This window comes from Suricata suricatta, chromosome 6 (genome assembly GCF_006229205.1).
Source record: "Suricata suricatta isolate VVHF042 chromosome 6, meerkat_22Aug2017_6uvM2_HiC, whole genome shotgun sequence".
NCBI classification, from domain to species: Eukaryota; Metazoa; Chordata; class Mammalia; order Carnivora; family Herpestidae; genus Suricata; species Suricata suricatta.
In genome coordinates this window covers 73,560,062-73,578,900 of record NC_043705.1, presented here as the reverse complement: position 1 = coordinate 73,578,900, position 18,839 = coordinate 73,560,062, and the positions used below count along the sequence as shown (strand labels likewise).

General features: G+C 36.6%; 1 protein-coding gene across 2 annotated transcripts in view; it reads right to left on the bottom strand.

Annotated features, from left to right (window-relative positions):
* Positions 1-18,839, bottom strand: part of FAM174A (family with sequence similarity 174 member A) — a 36,917-nt gene that overhangs the window by 12,164 nt on the left and 5,914 nt on the right. The window contains exon 2 of one of the 2 annotated variants that reach the window (XM_029941357.1): positions 2,136-2,270. In XM_029941357.1, coding sequence (XP_029797217.1) covers positions 2,136-2,270 — 135 coding nt within the window. Of the gene's footprint in view, positions 1-2,131; positions 2,271-18,839 lie in introns of those variants that run through there. The other variant, XM_029941358.1, reaches the window with a different exon arrangement.

Sequence of the window (18,839 nt, the reverse complement as noted above, 5' to 3'; positions counted from 1 at the left end):
TCATTCTGAAAGTTTCCTGTTAGACCGATGAGTGCAAACATATGGTATCTGTCCTTCTCCGCCTGACTTATTTCGCTTAGCATGACACCCTCAAGGTCCATCCACTTTCCTACAAATGGCCATATTTCATTCTTTCTCATTGCCATGTAGTATATTCCATTGCAAACACAATTTCTAAATGTGGTTCATAATACCTTTCAAAGTCTCTTGAATAATTAACTCCTTTCCATTTCTCTTGCTGTCACTCTCCTACTGGCCACTCCGTGTACTTGCACTATCTAACTGGTCTTCCTGGTTGCCTAACTCCTTATCTTACTCTTCTCCCATCTATGTAATCTTCAAAACACAACTTTGATTATTTTCCTGTCTTAATATTTTCCCAGTGGCTTTTTATAACCTGTAAAATAATTTCTCATTGATTGCCATGGATCATGACCTGCCTTTTGATTCTTTGTTCTGCTTTGCTCATCACTCTTACTTTTGCATTCAAAGCTCAAAAATTATTCATTCACTCATTCATTTATTCTCACACAGATTAACATAGAATCTTATTTATTTTTTATTATTTTTTAAGCTTAATTTTATTTTTTAGAGAGAGAGAGAGCTAGCAGGCAGGGCAGAGGAGGATGGGGGAAGGGAGAGAGAGGGAGAGGGAGAATATTAAGCAGGCTCGAAGCTCCGCATGGAGCCCAACATGGGGCTTCATCTCATGACTGAGCTGAAAGCAAAAGTCGGATGCGTAGCTGACTGAGCCACCCAGGTGCCCCGGCATCTATTTAACTTCTTTTAGTTTCCTGAATATTCTACACTCTCTTTTGCCTCTTGTACCGTGGGCCTGCTGTTCTTTCTCCAACTCCCACGTCTATACCACCTTAGTTAATTTTGTGAAATTTCTAGTCTCCATTAACACATCACATCCAAGAGGCTTATCTGGACCATCAGTGTTTGGTTAAGTGTTTGGTGCCCCTACTACAAGTTCTCATACCACCCTATACTTAATCCCTCTGCTTATGTAGCTCTGATTAATGTCTAGCTCCCTAACAGAACATAAAATTCATGAAAAGTGGGCAATAAGAGTGGAATAAGTATTGGAGAAAGCTCTGTGATGATGCGGGACACGAAAGAAAACTACAGTTAATTACATCTCATGGATGTACAGGCCTCCTATATTCCCTAGTTCGGTCCCTCTCCATACTTCAGCTCATCTAGGCCACCGTCTCCACTACTACAAGATGTACTGTCCTAAAACACAAATCTGATGATCTGATTACATACACTCCACACAAACAACACCAATGGTTCCCGAATGACAGCAGGGTGATACCTAACTCTTTAGCAGAATTATAAAACTCCACACATTTCCCTCAAAAACAAACAAACAAAAACCTCTGCACATCCCTATGTCCTGCCAGAGCTGATCCTCCCATCCTTGCATGTACAAAAACCCAAGATTTCAGCACTCATGGTATTTGTACCTCAATCTGGACTCTAGTTTTCTTTTGCCCAAATAATCTCCCCTGTATTCCAACATGTCTTTTCCTATTGAGGGGATTTTTACTACCTCCTTTCTTCATTCCATCTTCTTTGAAACCAAATCCATAGCCATGTAACTGTACTTATCCAAACCTCTTAGGAAGCATCTTAACAGTCAGCAAGAGCAGATCTGAGAACAGATATTATAGCTACAGGATCAGACCATTAGTATCACAATTTTGTGAAAAAAAGCATGATTTACAAATAGAATAACAGACTAAAATCCAAATATCTTCAGAATGCAAAAAGAAAATCAAGTTTACTAATATTTCTCTTGCTCTCTCTCACACACACTCACAAACACACACATAGACTTACTACATGTTACTTTTCAGTAAGTAGCAGTTAAAAGGACAAGGAGACGCACAATGAAGATTTTCAGGGGAGAAAGTGTTCTATTTATACCTGTTTTAGCCAAGCAATGTGCATGTGAGCTCTTCGTCGAGTAGCACAAGAACTTCATTAAATAGAACTAAATAAAATCTGTTAGGATAAAAACTGCTAAATGAAAATACTGTATTTTTTCTACTTTATTTTGTCAATTTACTTTTCAAAAACGTGCCTCCTAATTCATGGCGTGAAACTGTCCCACACTTACTTACCTTCGAGGGTGATTGGCATCAAACAAAGTGTTGTCCTCATCCTCGTCATCTTGTTCTAACGGTGTCAACTCCATGTTTTCTATGTTAGTATCCAAAACTCCGTATCTCCTAGTCTTTCGGTTTCTTCTTCTCATCCTAATAAACACATCATATTAATAAATAAAAATTATTTTAAATATTCCTTATTTTATATAATTGTACATGAAAAATAAATTATCCCTCTGTTGCTGACACAGGAGCCACTCAATATCAGAATGGTTATATATCAGAAATGCAGATGGTCTACTACCTAGGATTATTTATAAGACAAAATCTATCCTAATCTACATGTTGTGTACCGTTTCTCTGTCTGATACATTCTCTTCTCTATCAGCTTATGGTATAGACAGATAAACTTTTAAGCCTTAGTTTGGGTACCATGTTTTTACTGAAGCTTTCTATTCCAACCTTTTCCCTACCTCCTCCATGCCTTCTTACCATTGGGCAGGATTAGGTATTTTCTGCCCCACTCTGTATGTATTTATGTTCACATTCTGCACTACGTAGCTTACAAACCTGGCTGCACATTAGAATCACCTAGACTATTTTAAAAAGCTCCATACTTAGTCTGTATCTCCACATAATTAAATCAGTTTATTGTCAAATTGGTTTCCATATAACACCCAGTGCTTCTCCCCATAAGTGTCCCCCTCCATGACCATCACCCCCTTCCTCCTTCCACCTCCCCCTTTAGCCCTCGATTCATTTTCAGTATTCAGTAGTCTCTCATGATTTGTGTCCCTCTCTCCCTACTCTCTTTTACCCTCCCCCTCCCTATGGTCCTCTGTTATGGTTCTCCTGTTCTCCTGTTAGACCTATGAGTGCAAACATATGGTATCTATCCTTCTCCACCTGACTTATTTCACTTAAGCATCAGTATTTTGTTAAAATTTTAAAAGTTATTCCCATGTGGTCAAAACCACTGTCTTAGGGCAGTGGTTCTTGAAGTGTCATTTCCTGGACCAGCAGAATATAATCATCTAGGAATTTATTAGAAATACAAATCCTCATGCCCATTCAGACCTAGTAAATAAGAAACTTTGAACTTGGGGCCAAGAAACCTATGTTTTAACAAACACTTCTTGTCAGTATGATGCAGGCGACAGTTTGAGAACCACTGCCTTAGGGAACAGAAAATATTTTAGAGTGCTAAACATTGTTATTTGAATTCATATGAAAGTCTCTGATTTAGGAATCCACTCTATGATTTTCCTCAAATAACTTGTTCTTTTATTTCAAATTATTCATTTCAATTTGCATTTATATTTACTTGTGGATATGGTTTTTTGAGTGTTTGCCTTTCTTTTCCTCTGAGTTCCATGAGGGCAGCCATACATACCTGGTTCACTATTCTATTGCTGTTTTGTACAGCAGTTTCTGATTAAGATGCTCCTTAAATATTTGAGGGTCTTAATGATATATTCTAGCTCAGTGATCCAAATCTGACCCTACAATCAATGCCTAAGTCACTTCTAATGCAATAACCTCAAATTCATACACAAGAAAAAATCTTTTACATAAGTTTCTATGGGAGGTTAAAAACAAAACAAGAAATTTCAGTAACAACATATATGTTTATGTTTCTGAGTTACTTTATGTGATGTAGTAAGTGTGAAAAGATATACTAAGATATACAATGCCAATTGTGTAGAGCTATGCAAGCCCCTGCAAACATGACAAGGGGGATCCCGAGAGACAAGCGGTCTCACACACATATACATTCAACACACACATATAAATACATATAAATGTACTCAAGAGATATTTGAGTCTTATGAGGCATCAGGCATTGTGCTAGCTTCTGAATATAAATTACCTGGTCTCAGTGATGAAAATCACTGATTCTATGTAGTGAGAAACTAAATGTTTAGGTTGTTAAATTAACAAGTATATCCATATGTGCATGTCTGTATGTATGTATATGTGTGCAAGTACATTCACACACACTCACACCCATGTAGAGATCAAGTCTCAACTTTTTCTGCAAAGGATCAAATAGTAAATATTGACTCTGTAGCAATCACATACAGTCTCATTACATATTCACCTTAATTTTTTGTTGTTGTTAGTTGGGTTTTTTACAACCCTTTAAAAATGTTAAAAAAAATAAAAACTTGACTCATATGTCTTAAATAAATAGGTCCAGAAACCAGATGTGGCTGATGGGCCATAGTTTACCAACCTGTAATTTAGTATTATAAAGGAATTCACAGAAAACCCCAGAAAATAAAAGTACTAACCCCAGAAATAGGACATAAAAGTACAAGGGAGTTATACCTAACTAATGGCTCTTTGAACTACATAACTGAATAACATTTCCATGCATTCCTTTGGTTTAAAAAAGTGAATCCACAAGCGTGAGTGAAGAAACCTGGCAGTCTAAGTTAAGAATATTCAGAGTTAGAATTTCTCCTCTTCCCTTTTGCCAGTCTTTCATTCAATTTTCTAAAACATATGGCTTTTCAAACACTCTGGCATTTTCAGTAAAGAAGAAATTAATGTCATTTGAATTATTTTTGATCCTTCCAGGTCATATATTATTTGTCAAAGTCAATACGTCAATAACCTTGTCATTGTTAGTCACAGGATACCTTGGCAAGTCTTAAAAAAGGGAATGATACAAACACAGACCTTAAGGACTTGACATTTTATCTCGGCTGGCATTCTTCGCCACTCCCAAGGTCTTCATGTCTCTTGAATGAATTCCCAATCTTTAAATGAGTGGCTAACCTAATCTGGCTAATAATGATGTATTCTCTTCTTTGTAGTATAAATGTTTGACTGTATTGGTGTGAGTGAGCACTGTGTTATTATTTTAGCTCTCACTGTCCTTTTATCATTTATATAAATGCTATCTTCTAAACATGAATCAAGTTCTTTAAAAATAAGAACCTACAAAGGAACTACATTGTTAGGTATCAAATAAGCAGGGGAACGTAGGTCAATTTAAATGAAGTTAGCATCTTGGGGTGCCTGGTGACTCAGTTGATTAAAGCATTTGGCTCTTGATTTCGACCTAGTTCATCATCTTATGGTTTATGAGATAGAGCCCCACGTCGGACTCTGTGCTGACAGCTGGAGAGAACTTAAAGAATAAAATGTAATTTAATAGAATTTAAAGTTGAAATGCAATTTCTCAAGGAAAAAGAAAAGTATTTCCTAAGTCTAATGATCTAGGCACTTATGGCTACATGGGTGTGACAGCAAAATGGGTATAAATACATCAAATACATCCATACGCAGTGATTTTTCTCAGGGTAAGTCAAAAACATTTGCAAAGCTTTAAAACTATTGGGCCAATTTAATAAACCATCTACTTAAAATAATAATAAATACTGAATGTAAAATGTAACACACAAAAAATATATATTTTAGGTAAGAAGGCTACTGTTAGCTTTTAATATGCAGTGTACCTTATTTTTAAACAAATGGTGTAAGGGGGCTTTAAAATCCATGCAATTTATGCAGCTATGGTTCTTTTCTCACAAATGAATCCTTTCTTTAAGCTCATGACACCCAATCTTCTCAATGTGTATTGACAATTACATAAATATATAGATACACTTTTCTATTAGACATAGTAAATGCATATTTCAATCTGAAAAAAAATTTTGTTGGCTCTTAACTAACAAAAAAATAAGGACTTTATAAATGTGTCGAAGAAAATATGGAAGATAAAGGGCAAAAGAAAATAGCTATATGGTTGATTATATTGAATGATATTCACTCATTACATGACATGCACAGGTAAATGATCTTGATCAGATCCCTTCTAGGTAACCAAGTTATCATTCCCATAGCTATCTAATATAATTTGCAAATTCTCCAAAATTCTATTTTAGTCAGGTTGGTAGGAATTTTTTCATTTAAATAACATGTAAAAGCTACAGTACAAAAATAAAACTAAACTACTAAAGTAAGCTTGATAAAATTTTATGTAAAAATATATGAGGCCACATAAAATAAACACAACAGAATAAAACTCCATTTCATTTTACTACTCTATGAAAGAGAGAAAACTGATCAATGTAACTTGCAGTACCCATCTGGTTTTATTCTTTTTGTTTTCTTTTAAATGAATGCCTGTATGGTATTAAGTATGGAATAACGTAAGTAATATTACTTAATTTCTTCTACAGCATATTCAAAACTAAACTGAGGAATATGTTATTTACTGGGTATTTTATATACACAAAATTTTCTATATGAGTGACATAATGATTAAGCAGAGTAATTTTTTAAAGTTTTTTAGTGTTTATTTTTGAGAGAGACAGAGGGACAAGAAAAGAGAGAGGGAGACCAGGATCCAAAGCAGGCCCCAGGCTCTGAGCTGTCAGCCAGAGCTCGATGCAGGGCTCAAAATCACAAACCACAAGATCATGACCTGAACTGAAGTCAGATGCTTAACCAAATAAGCCACCCAGGCACCCAAACAGAGTCATTTTTTTAAAGCTTTTTTTTTAACGTTTAATTTTGAGAGACACAGACAGACAAAAGATGAGCAGAGGAAGGGTAGAGAGAGAGGAAAACACAGAATCCAAAGGAGGCTCTAGATCTGGAGCTGTCAGGACAGAGCCCAATGCAAGGCTCAAACTCATGGACCATGAGATCATGACCTGAGCTGAAGTTGGACACTTAACCGACTGAGCCACCCAGGTGCTCCCAGCAAGCTGAGTAATTCTCTTTTTTCAAAATAATTTTTAAATTTTATTTTTATTTTTATTTGAGAGAGGAAGCGGGGGGAAGGGGCAGAAAGAGAGGGAGAAACAGGATCTGAAGCAGGCTCTAGGCTCTGAGCTATCAGCACAGAGCCTGACGCAGGGCTTTAACCCATGAACCGTGAGATTGTGACCTGAGCTGAAGTCTGATGCTTAACCGACTGAGCCACCCAGGTACACTCTTTCGTAAAAAATCATTTTAATAGCATAATTCTAAATAAGCAAATGTACAATCACTACAAAATTTTTGTCTTGACTATTTTTGGCAAAAAAGTAAATCCATGCAAGAATGATTTTGAAACTAATTACTTTGCCATAGTAACATAATACAAATAAAAATTAGTGAGCCACAATTTTAGCTGCCTATTTATCAAGAAATCCAACTCAATTGGATATATAACATATTATGAAAATACTTTTATTGACATGTCTCTCATTTGCATCCCCCATTGCCAAAACCCAATCCATTAGCTATCACTTCAACTTCTTCAAGAAACAGACACCAACAAGAGATAAGACTATGTTATGGGTTGAATTATGTATCTTCCAAATTCATATGTTGAAATCGTAACCCCTAGTTCCTGAGAATGTGACTTTATTTAAAGATACAGTCTTAACACAGTTATTTAAGTCATTAGAATGGGCCCTAATCCAGTATGACTATTGTCAAAAAAGAAAAAAAGAAAAAGAAAAGTAAGAAGATGAAATTTGGAGCTAGACACACAAATAGGAAGAATACCAAGTGAAAATGAAGAGCAAAGGAGAGAAATCTGGAACAATCTTCCATATATTAGTCTTCCTAAGGCTGCCATAATGAAATACCATAAAATTTATTGCTTAAACAAAGGAAATTTGTCACTATTTTAGAGGCTGGTAAGTGCAAGATCAGGTATGAGCAAGGTAGGTTTCATTCTGAGGCTTCTTCTCTTGGCTCGTAGGCTGTGTGCCCATATGACCTCTTCTTTACGTGTACAGGGACAGAGCTCTGGTATCTCTTCCTTTTCTTATAAGGTGCGACAGCCTTGTTGGATGAAGTCACTGCCCTTATGACCTCATTTTACTTTTATCCCATCTTCAAATACAGTCACATATGAATTTGGAGAAGGGGGTAAATAAACATTCAGTTCAGAATATTTCCTCATAGCCTTCAGAAGGATCCAAGCCTGTTAATACCTTGATTTCAATCGTCTAGCATCAAAAATTGTGAGGTGAAAAAATTTTTCTTGTTCAAGTCACCCAGTTTTGTACTACTCTGTTATAGCAGGCAGCCCTAGCAAATTAATAGAGTAGGGGGAAGGCCTCTGAAGGACAAGAGGGAGGTAACAGAAGGAGATCCTACAAAGGCTAATGCAGGCCTAAGACCTGTGAAAGAAATTGGAAGGAAGCATAATTGGTTAGGAAGAGCAGTAGACTGTAATGCAATACTGAGAATGCTTTGACCAGGCCAATGGGAGGTTCTCACACAAAGGCTGTCCATTAGAGAAGGGAGTCCCCTGTTTGGCCACACACAGTCACTGGCTGACAAAGGCCTAAGCATTATGGCTCTGGCATGGATGCAATGATGGATCCAAAGCTGTGACAGGTGTTGGTCAACTGTGCTTCCTACAGCAGGGTCCCTTAAAGGGAAGTCTACTCTTTGTACTTCCATGGCTGTCACAATCACAAAGTCCTGTTGATTAGACTTCCTGAGAATCATTGAAATTCATCAATAGTCTTCACCACTGCTATCACCAATTGCCTTGACTATTAAAATAGCTTAGTAACTGTAGCTCTCTCTGGCTCTGGCCCCCCACTAACCTTCCCTCCATTCTCTAAAATCTCCAACAATTTCCCTTAGCTCAGCAGTAAGGATTATGTAATATGGACTATAAAGTCCAAAATAGTATGGCTCATAACTTACCTTGCTAGCCTCACCTTGCTGTTTACTCTACATTCTGCTTCACCTTCTGCACTTCATCCACAAAGCCTTCTCACTTATTCCCACATAGTGGCCATGCATATACTCTGTCATTGGCCTCATACTCTTCCCTATATACCACACTATTGCTGAGTCAGCTCCAGCTCAGTTATCACTTCCTTAGAGAAGTCTTCCTTAATCTACCTAACTAGGTCATACATATACACCTAGTCTTCCATAGCACCCCTGGTACATGTCCTTTAAAGTATTTCTTCATGAAATACTTATATACTCTTTTGTGTCAACTAGTTGTCTTGCCTACTAGACTCACTTCAGGGGAGCAGGAAGTAATCTATTTTTGCTCACCGCTATAACCACAGCACACAGGGAATGACATAAAGCAGATGCCTACTATCTGTTAAACTAAAATATATGGATTCACAATATATATTGCATTTTCTATGTGTAACAACAAAACTTATAATTTTATATATTAATCATCACCTCTGGGGTAAGAGAAGCCTGAAAAGAATATCATCTCCAAATGTATACCAAAACCTAAAGGAGCAAGCCAATTTTTAAATGAGATATGCATGACAGCCTTCTGGCCCAGGAAAAAACCAACCAACCAACCAACCAACCAACCAAACAAACAAACAAAAAGGGCTAGAATAATTAAACATATCAAACATGCATTCACTCCAGGACTTCTTAGATACTTATCAAGGATGTTTTAAGTCGAGCCTGGGTGATTCTCATACACTATCCAAACAAGAACTGTTAGTATTCAGCTTGCGTCCTGTACTGAGTAGTTTCATTTTCACCTTTTGGGTATGTAAAATTACCATCTTGTAACATGTATTTATACTTCATTTAGTTTCTTAATAATTGAAGTTTATCCATTCAAAAGACAAATTGACTTTTTGTTTATTTTCTTTTAAATTATCAGTGGTCTACATGGAGTTATATCCAATGCTAAAGATATCTCTGCCTTACTACACAGGATAAAATGAGTTAATTCTACTATTTTAGATGTCTCAAGATTATTATGATTATTCCTTTTGCTGTAAAACAGTAATGCTCTCAGGAGCAATCGACCCCATGTTGAAGTTCTCAGACCACGGTGCTTTTTAAAAATTCTTTTGCTTCCTTTCATAATTATAACTGGATCCTCTCTATTGGCCTATCAGCTCTATCACTATCAAGATCTTGACCAAGCACTAAGTAGAAGATTCCCTCAAAAAAGTATCCGGCCATTCTTCATCCCCAGTAAAATGCTCACTCCTAACATCCAAAAGTTAAAAAAGATCAAGTGCATGTTTATCTATGTTTAGGATACTGCACTATTTTCACTTATAGATCTCTCTTCTCACTCAGCTCATTATAATTCAGCACATACAATCAGTTCCTGTGTTGTCTATGTTCCTGAGACTTGTCTTCTATTTGATGTTATAATGATAGATAGCCCCAGGGGAAGTAAATCCAAAATAAGTACCATAGAGCTTAGCTAGGAGGCGTCCTGTAGTAAAGTGCATTGCACATAGCTCCCTTGTTCATTTCTTGTCTTGGTCCTTACATGGATATCCTAGTGTTCTTCTCCTGGCACTAAAGCTTAGGATGTGAGGTTGATAAATTCTTCTGACCTCCACTTCTAGGAATTCAGCATGGAATTATTTCATGACTAACTTTAAAGTACTATTTACAACTCAGCATTCCCAAAGTTCATCCTACTTCACTTCTTACTCTAAGACCAAGCCCCCTCCAGCAGATTTCTCTCACAATCTCCCTAGGTCCCACCCTATCTCTAATAACCTTGTCAGTCCTATCCTCTTGCTGATCATAGGTATTTTAGAAGGTCAAATGCTACATGTACAGAGAATGGTGTGAAGAGGCATCAAAAAATAGAGTAACACCCCCCAAATATATTACAATTGCAACTCTAGACATAAAAAATTACTAATAACATTAATATTTACCTAATCTGCATATATGACAGGCACTGAGCTATGCAGTTTGCAAGGATTACCTGATATAATATTTACAACAATCCTGTGAGTACCTTCATTTTGTACATAGAAAGGCTTGGAAAAAATTAAACGTGAAAGAGTAAATGGAAGAGCTAGGATTCAAACACAGGCAATTTGGCTCCTGAGTCTGGGATCTTAAACATTAAGCAAGATTGTCTACCTAATGAATCAAAGTAATTTTAAACAAGGTCACAAAATCAGTTACCAAAACAGTCTTCTGATCCCTAATATAATGATCTTACACTACACCAAAATGAACATACTATTTTGTGAACTGTATTTTCTGGTTCAACCTTTTGCAGTAAAAACTAATAACCCAGTAGCTACTTGTATTAACAAGGACATTCATGTTTTGGTAAGGTCATCTCTTAGTTCTGATCACAGCAGCAGAATCTGCTTTCCATTTATCCAAAAGGAAATCCTACTGCGCTTTAACAGAATCATGATTTTGTTTAGAGAGCAATTGGGCACAGCCCTAAGAGATACATAAAGATCATAATTGGTGTAAACCAATCATGAAAATATAATTTTCCTTTTGCCAGTCATTGTCTAGGGCTGAGCAAATAAAGCAGTTTAGACAAATTAGAAGGGGATGACTCTAGTAGTGTGGTTTCTGGGAAAGATATTTTTCCCTGATTAAAAAAAAATAACATATGAAGAGAAGGCTTCTGTTCAGGTCCCCTTCTTTTTTCCTGTTTGAAACACTACTGTGTGAGAAGAGAATGTTTAAAGTGGAGGTAGCCATCTTATGAAGAGACAAGGATGGAAAACCCAGAATTCTTGATACTCATAAAATCACTGAGCCAAGTCTGAGCCTGTTCATATCCATAAGTAAATAACACCACCACCAAAATATGTCCTTATGTTAAAGTCACTTTTAATTGGCATTTTATTACCTACAGGCAAAAACCTCCTAACTGATCAGGGCACCTGGCATCTTAGCTTCTGAGATAGGCTGCCAATCTTACATCACTCAGATATGTATTTCCTTCTGATGTTCTATTACCAATCCCTCCATTCTGAATAAATTGATCACCTTTTTTTCCTTAGCAGTTTTCAATAAAAATTCAGCGCCACAGAAAAAGCCCACAAAAACTTTTCACTTTCATTGTACCCTTGTTTTTCCAGCAACTGAGTGGTCTCAGATCCATCTATATCATCATAACCTTTTCGTTTTTTCTCCTCAGAGACTCAGCAGCCCCAATTCATGAACACAACAGTTTTTAAACTGGACTCTTCAGAGTCCTAGGTTTCAGTGGAAGTATAGCCAGTAATTACCACTAAAAAAGATGGAGCTCTAATATTAGAAGACCTGTCATGTCTGCTGTCCCTATCCTAAGAAAAATTACTTTGCGTACAAGCTCTTTTGAATGAGTGACAATGGTCAGTGGTATATGCTATTGTGCAAAATCCCCTACTCTCAGCCACAACTAAAACAAACTTGGGATGGAGACTTTTTCTAAGGGCTTTCAGTCATCTCTAGAAGGGATTGTATCCTATGATATGGCTAGCCCACAAATATAAGCCAATCAGATATCTACTTTAGGGACTCAATGTAGAAGAAAACACAGGCAACTATGGTGCAAAAACAAACCTGAGGCAATGTGAAGCTGTAATGGAGATTAACTCTTTCTTAAGAGTTAGGGCAGTCCAAAAAAAAAAAAAAAGACAGGATAATTTTTCAGTGAGGATCAATGTGCATCCACTATAATGTATACTATTGGTAAGAAAACATCTGGAAATAGTACAGACTAAGCTAACTGCAAAAGCATTATTTAATTGCATTTTCAGTACCATTAAGAACTTGTTTTCCTGTTCTGTAAAATACAAATTCATCCCAATAAAAAAGTGATCAAACACTTTAAAAATCACTGAGCAATATAGACGGAATGCCAAAAATAGAATTCAAACTCTGGATTCTGCAGGAACTGGGACACTTTCTAGCTCTATGACCTTTGATATATCACTTCATATGGGAGACATTACTAGGGCTCACCAAATCTGGATCTCTCTCTCTCTCTCTCTCACTTCCCAGCTCTTCATACAGTTAGGCTACTTTCCAGGCTGAGGCAGTCAAAGCCCCTGGGCATTCTTTAGTCTCTTTTACCAAGTTCTGACAACTGTGGAAGGCTTAGGTTGAAAGGGCAAAACCCTAAGATCAAAGTCAGTCAAATTGCTGAATTGCTATGCAGAGGACAACTGTCCTGGATGATAGCCAAAGCCTGCAGCTGCATTTTCACAAGGGAGAAATAAACTTTTATTGCATTAAGCCATTGAAACTGAGATTGTTTATTTCCTCCGCATAAGCTATGTTGCCTTGATTAAAATATTCAGACTCTCATATGCATTCCAATATTGAAAATCATCTACATGAGAGATGAGGATAAAGTAATATAATGTTTATTAAAAAAAAAAACTGTACAGAGATATCTGGGTGGCTCAGTTGGTTAAGAATCCAGCTCTTGATTTCAGCAAAGTCATGAGCCCATGGTTCGTGAGATGGAGCACCATGTGGGGCTTTGTGTTGACAGCATGAAGCCTGCTTGGGATTCTTTCCCCACTCCCTCTCTGCCCCTTCCCACGGCTCGTATGCACTTGTGTGCTCTCTCAAATAAAAAAAACATTAAAAATTTTTTATAAAAGTTCTGTATAAATCTATATAAACTAAAGGTGTCTAATATGTCTAATGAATAGAAAAAGTACATAATTGATACTATAGGATTATAAATTTTCAAAATTGCTAACATAAATTGATGTTTACAGGGTTGGGTAATAAAAGAAAGTTAAAACTTCTTCATATTAAACTGAAGGAGTAGAAGCCTGCATGCAATGGTACACATGACACATTTGTATGTACGTGAATTAGTACAAAAGTTTATTTTTCACCTTCTGCCATATTACTGAGAAAATCAGTTAGTAAATAAAATTATAATATAAACTAGAGACAAGCCACAGTACATTCTAATATTTTTGCTTTAGAAAAACATAACACAGTTTGGCCACATAAAATGAGTAACATTATCCCTTAAGAAGACTCAGTATCTTCACATTATCCTGAGAATTGCCAAGTCTATGCTTATTTATTGTTATAGAAAAAAATAGTATGAAAGAAATTAACAGTAAAAGTCTCTGAAAAATAACTAGGAAAAACCTAAATGATTTTTTTATTTTAAAATGTTTTATTTATTTTGAGAGAGAGAGGAACACAAGCAGGGGAGGGGGGTGGAGAGAGAGAGAGAATCCCAAGCAGATTCCACTCTTCTAGTATAGAGCCTGAGGTGGGGTTCAAATTCATAAACCATGAAATCATGATCTGACCTGAAATAAAGTCAGTCACTTAACTAACTGAGTCACCCAAGCACCCCAGAAAAACCTAAATGATTTCTTAAGAAAAAGATTTTAATTACTATGAGATTCCAAATTTATGACTGAGGTATTTTTCATGCTATGTTTTACATCATACTGAGCAATGCAACTTACCAATATGTATCTTTCAACCCAATTTTAATTTTTTATTGTCTTTCTCATATTTGAGAAAAGATAAAAGTAAATTAAAAACACAAATTTGACAGTTTATCAGAAATAAAATTAAAGGCAAAAGGTGTAATAAAGAAGATAAACCAACAAGGGCAATGGACAAAACAACTCAAACTCCAAAGATAAGGAAAAGCAGAGGTTGTATTCTAGATATTCAGCTATTTAACAACTGCAAGACATAAGAATCAACTAATCAAGACAATGGCTTTAACAATTGGTCCAAGAATACTGGTGGAGTGTACTGGTATATATCATCTGAATATTAGTATTACAGTTTCATAATTCGCATTTGTTGGTTATTTTCAGGAAAACTCCATTATAACTAACTAGATGTTTCTCAATCCAGTTTCTCCTATTTGTCCAAAATCCAAACTTTTTAGTTACCAGCAAATCCATCTCCCAGTTACACTTATTACAACTTATCCTGATTACTGCATTTATCTTTTATATATATATATACACACACACAATGCATATTATTTTGGGTAAATATATACAAATAATTTATGTATTTTAAATGACTCCAGCTGACTTTTCTGCACAGCCACAGATCCTGAGTCCACAGCTCTTCAAGTATAGGAGAAACCTAATGGACGACCATGGGGAGTGGAAGAGGGAAAAGAGAGTTGGGGAGAGAGAGGGACGCAAAACCTGAGAGACTACTGAATACTGAAAATGACTGAGGGTTGAAGGGGGTGGGGGGAAAGAGGTTGTGGTGATGGAGGAGGGCACTTGTGGGGAAGAGCACTGGGTGATGTATGGAAACCAATTTGACAATAAACTATTAAAAATAAATATATAAATAAATAAAAAATAGAGTAATACCACAGTAGTCAAATGATAGGAGCCTAAAGTAATGTGATATCAGTCGAGCTGGCCAAGTGGTAATGCAGTCAAGAGCTATTTAGAAAATGAAAATGTATGAGTGGATGTAGAAGGTAAACAAAAGGGAGACTTGGCATGGCTCAAGTTTCTTGTTCAAGCAACTGTGTATATGGTGATATCATCTACCTTTAGAGAATGGAGGGGGGAAAGTTTGGAGACATAAATCATGGTTACATGTTTCAACTTTAAGAGTCTGAATCATAAATCAGGTAAAGGTTGGCTGGCTATACATGATAAAAACTCAAAAGGCAATTAATAGCTTAGAGGTGGTATTTAAAGAGGTGAATTTTTGATGGATCACTCAGAACACACGGGCCATCAAACTGCAGAGTGAAGGAAAGGAAGGACCTAGAGAATTCCCAAATACAGAAGAGGTGGAAGTCATTCTCTTCCACAAACATTTAATAAAGTCTTTGTCTTCTAGGAACCAAGTGGAGTCTTTAGATATCAAATACGAATAAGACAGACTGTACTCCAGAAGATTAGAGGTATAAAAAAAATCCTAAGAGCAGGAAGAAGAGTGCTTGGAGAAATACGTTCATGGATAACATGGAAAATAAATAAATGCTGAGTTAAGAAAATCAGAAGATGAGTTAAGAGATAAAATACTGATTGCTATAGGAAAGACAGGAAAGGGTCCATGAACTGATGGGATAAGGTTATTAGTTATCCCCTGCAAGGGCACTTTTAGAATGGCAGAAGTAGAAAACAAACTGCAACAACCAGAGGAGGAAATGAATGGTGTTAAAATAGGGAAGTTTTAATGGAACTTCTCCCCTCTCACCCACACTATTCCTGTCACATGGGTTTTATTTAAATTCTTTCTCTTCATGACTTCCTTTCTTTTAACTTCAATACTTCTTTTTCTACTGGCTCTTTTCCCACTACTACTAACTGAATATACTTCAATATTACATTCTTAATGAATACTCTTCTCTCTCCTCTATTCAATACTTCTCCCTGCCAGCACAGCCAAGATTGTTAAGAGTGACCAAAACATCCAAGGAGAAAAGGCTGACTGAAAAGTAGATTTCGTTATAGGGAAAGTTTCTAGATCATTTAGGTTGATTAGGAATAATGATTTCAGCCTTCTCCACAAATTTAATAGTTTTTGCTGTTTTATGTGACTGTCCAAATAGTCCTGTCTATGGGAATGAGATTCCCAAGCAACCTCCACCAACTAGTTTGACCCCTCTAAGTTCAATTTATTATCACAAAAACCATCTACTTTCCCCTAGATGTTAAGCTCCTTGAGAAACAATATCATCTTAGTTATCCTTTAAGATCCAATATCCAGAACAGTTTATGAAGTGATGTAACACTCAAACTTACCATGAAATGATTTGACTAGATATAAAGGCGGCTCACACAATAACCTGTCCAACTACTTCTCGGCAGAGTCCACATATCACTATTTTACAAACACTCCCCAACCATTGTGCGACATATGCAAATTGTTTACTGATGTGCCAAAACAAAAATACCCTCAGCCCTTGGGTTGTTATCAGAGTTCAAGGCTGACACAGATCCGGGTAAATAGTCTCAAGCATTTACCCCACATGGATATTAATTTCTAAGTGTGGCATGACATGGAAAAGGTTGGGCAGCACTGCCTTGGCCCAGATATCTGCAACAAATTAACCTCATTGCTTTTGCCCTCCAGAACTGCATGCCTGATAAACATTGCTTAAATATAGAAAATCCTGTTATCACATGTAGAATATGTAGAAAAACAGACTAAAGAAATAGTTTGAAAAGCATTCCCTAAAGCCAAGATTATTACAGGAGAAAACAGAAAAGACAAGTGAAAGAGATCATAAAATAGTGAAAGAAGAAAACGAATAGTCATTATCACTACTAAAATTCATTAAGCAGTTACTATGTGCCAAGTATTTTATAGAGATTCTTTTAAAAATCTTTTCTGGTAAACACTATCATTTTCTCTATTTTACAACACCTAAGCTAAACCTTAGGGCTGCCATTTAACTCACCCAAAGATATACAGCAAGAATACTCTCATATAAAGCTACTATTAGAATGCAGGGAATCTGACTTCCCATCAGGCCACACTGAAATGGGATCATGATAGCATAATTTAACAGATGTCAGGAGAGGGAAAATAACTCAAGAATTAAATGATAACAAATACAGATAAACTGTTCAGAATAAAGACTCCTGGTAAAATAAAGAACACTTGGGGGGTGCCTGGGTGGTTCAGTCAGTTGGGGGTCCAATTTTTGGCTCAGGTCATAATCTCTCACAGTTCGTAGGTTCGAGCCCCTTATTGGACTTGTGCTGACAGCTCAGAGCCTCAAGCCTGTTTCAGATTCTGTATCTCCCTCTCTCTCTCTGCTCTTCCCTTGCTCAGGCTCTGTGTGTCTCTCAAAAATAAGTAAACATTAAAAAAAAAAACTTGGTAATTTGAAGGTAATTAGTGACTTTACAGACTGGTGGTCAAACTGCAGTACACTTTTTGAGCCAGTCATCAGAACTGGCACTTTAAACTGCTGGATTAAGTGGTTCAGTTGGTTGAGAGTCTGACTTTGGCTCAAGTCATGATCTTACAGCTCATGAACCGAGATCCTGCATCGGGCTCTGTGCTGACAGCTAGAGCCTGGAGCCTGCTTCAGATTCTATGTCTCCCTTTCTCTCTCTGCCCTGTCCCGGTTTGCGCTCTCTCTCTCTCTCTCTCACTCAATCTCTCAAAAATAAATAACCATTAAAAATTTTTTAAAATGTTGGATTAAAAAATATCTAGCATGATGGGTATGAACAATTTACATTCCTTCTTGAAACCTGGAGCAAAGATGGATGAGGGAGGTAAACATCTGTTGTTTTTGGTGACCGCATCCTTTTCCTGTTGGCACTAATACTCCTTTATTGGTAGTATGTCTACAATAAACATAGTCTGCTGAGATAATTAGGATTCCTACCATCTCTGCTAACTACAGGCTAAATTTACTTCTCCTTCCATAGGAATCAATTCCTGAGATGAGGGACAAAACTGAAAACCACTGCATATCTGTATCTTGGAAAAAAACTTCTGCTTTGAGCTCCTACCTCCTAAGCTCCAAAACCTCATTCTTCTGTTACTCTGTGACTTTTTGAGACAAACAAAACAAAACAAAAAAATCCCTTCTAGTTTAAGTTAGCCAAGGATGTTTCATGAAACCATCTTTCACTGTTACTATTTTAACCAAAATAGTAAGTGCTACAAGCAGTAACCTAATCCTTTAATATAATATTAGAAGGAAGCAGGAAAGGAAAAGTATGCATAAGGAGATAGATGAGGGATGTCATTTCTTTCTTTTTTGGACAAGGGAGGGATGTTATTTCTTTTGTGAAACCTAATACCTAATTTCCATAACTAAACACTTATTTTCTTAGTCTAGTCAAACCTATTCCATTTATTAAATATCTTGGTGCAAATAGTATGCTCAGTCCTGGATGAAAAATATGTAAATCGCCTCTGCTCTCACAGTTTCTTTGAGTTCTCCACCAACTCCCATTTAGCGATGATCCTGGACCTATCAAATTGGTATATCACTGATACATTATCACCTTGACATTTTGGCATTTGACCTCAAAGCCAAATTAACAT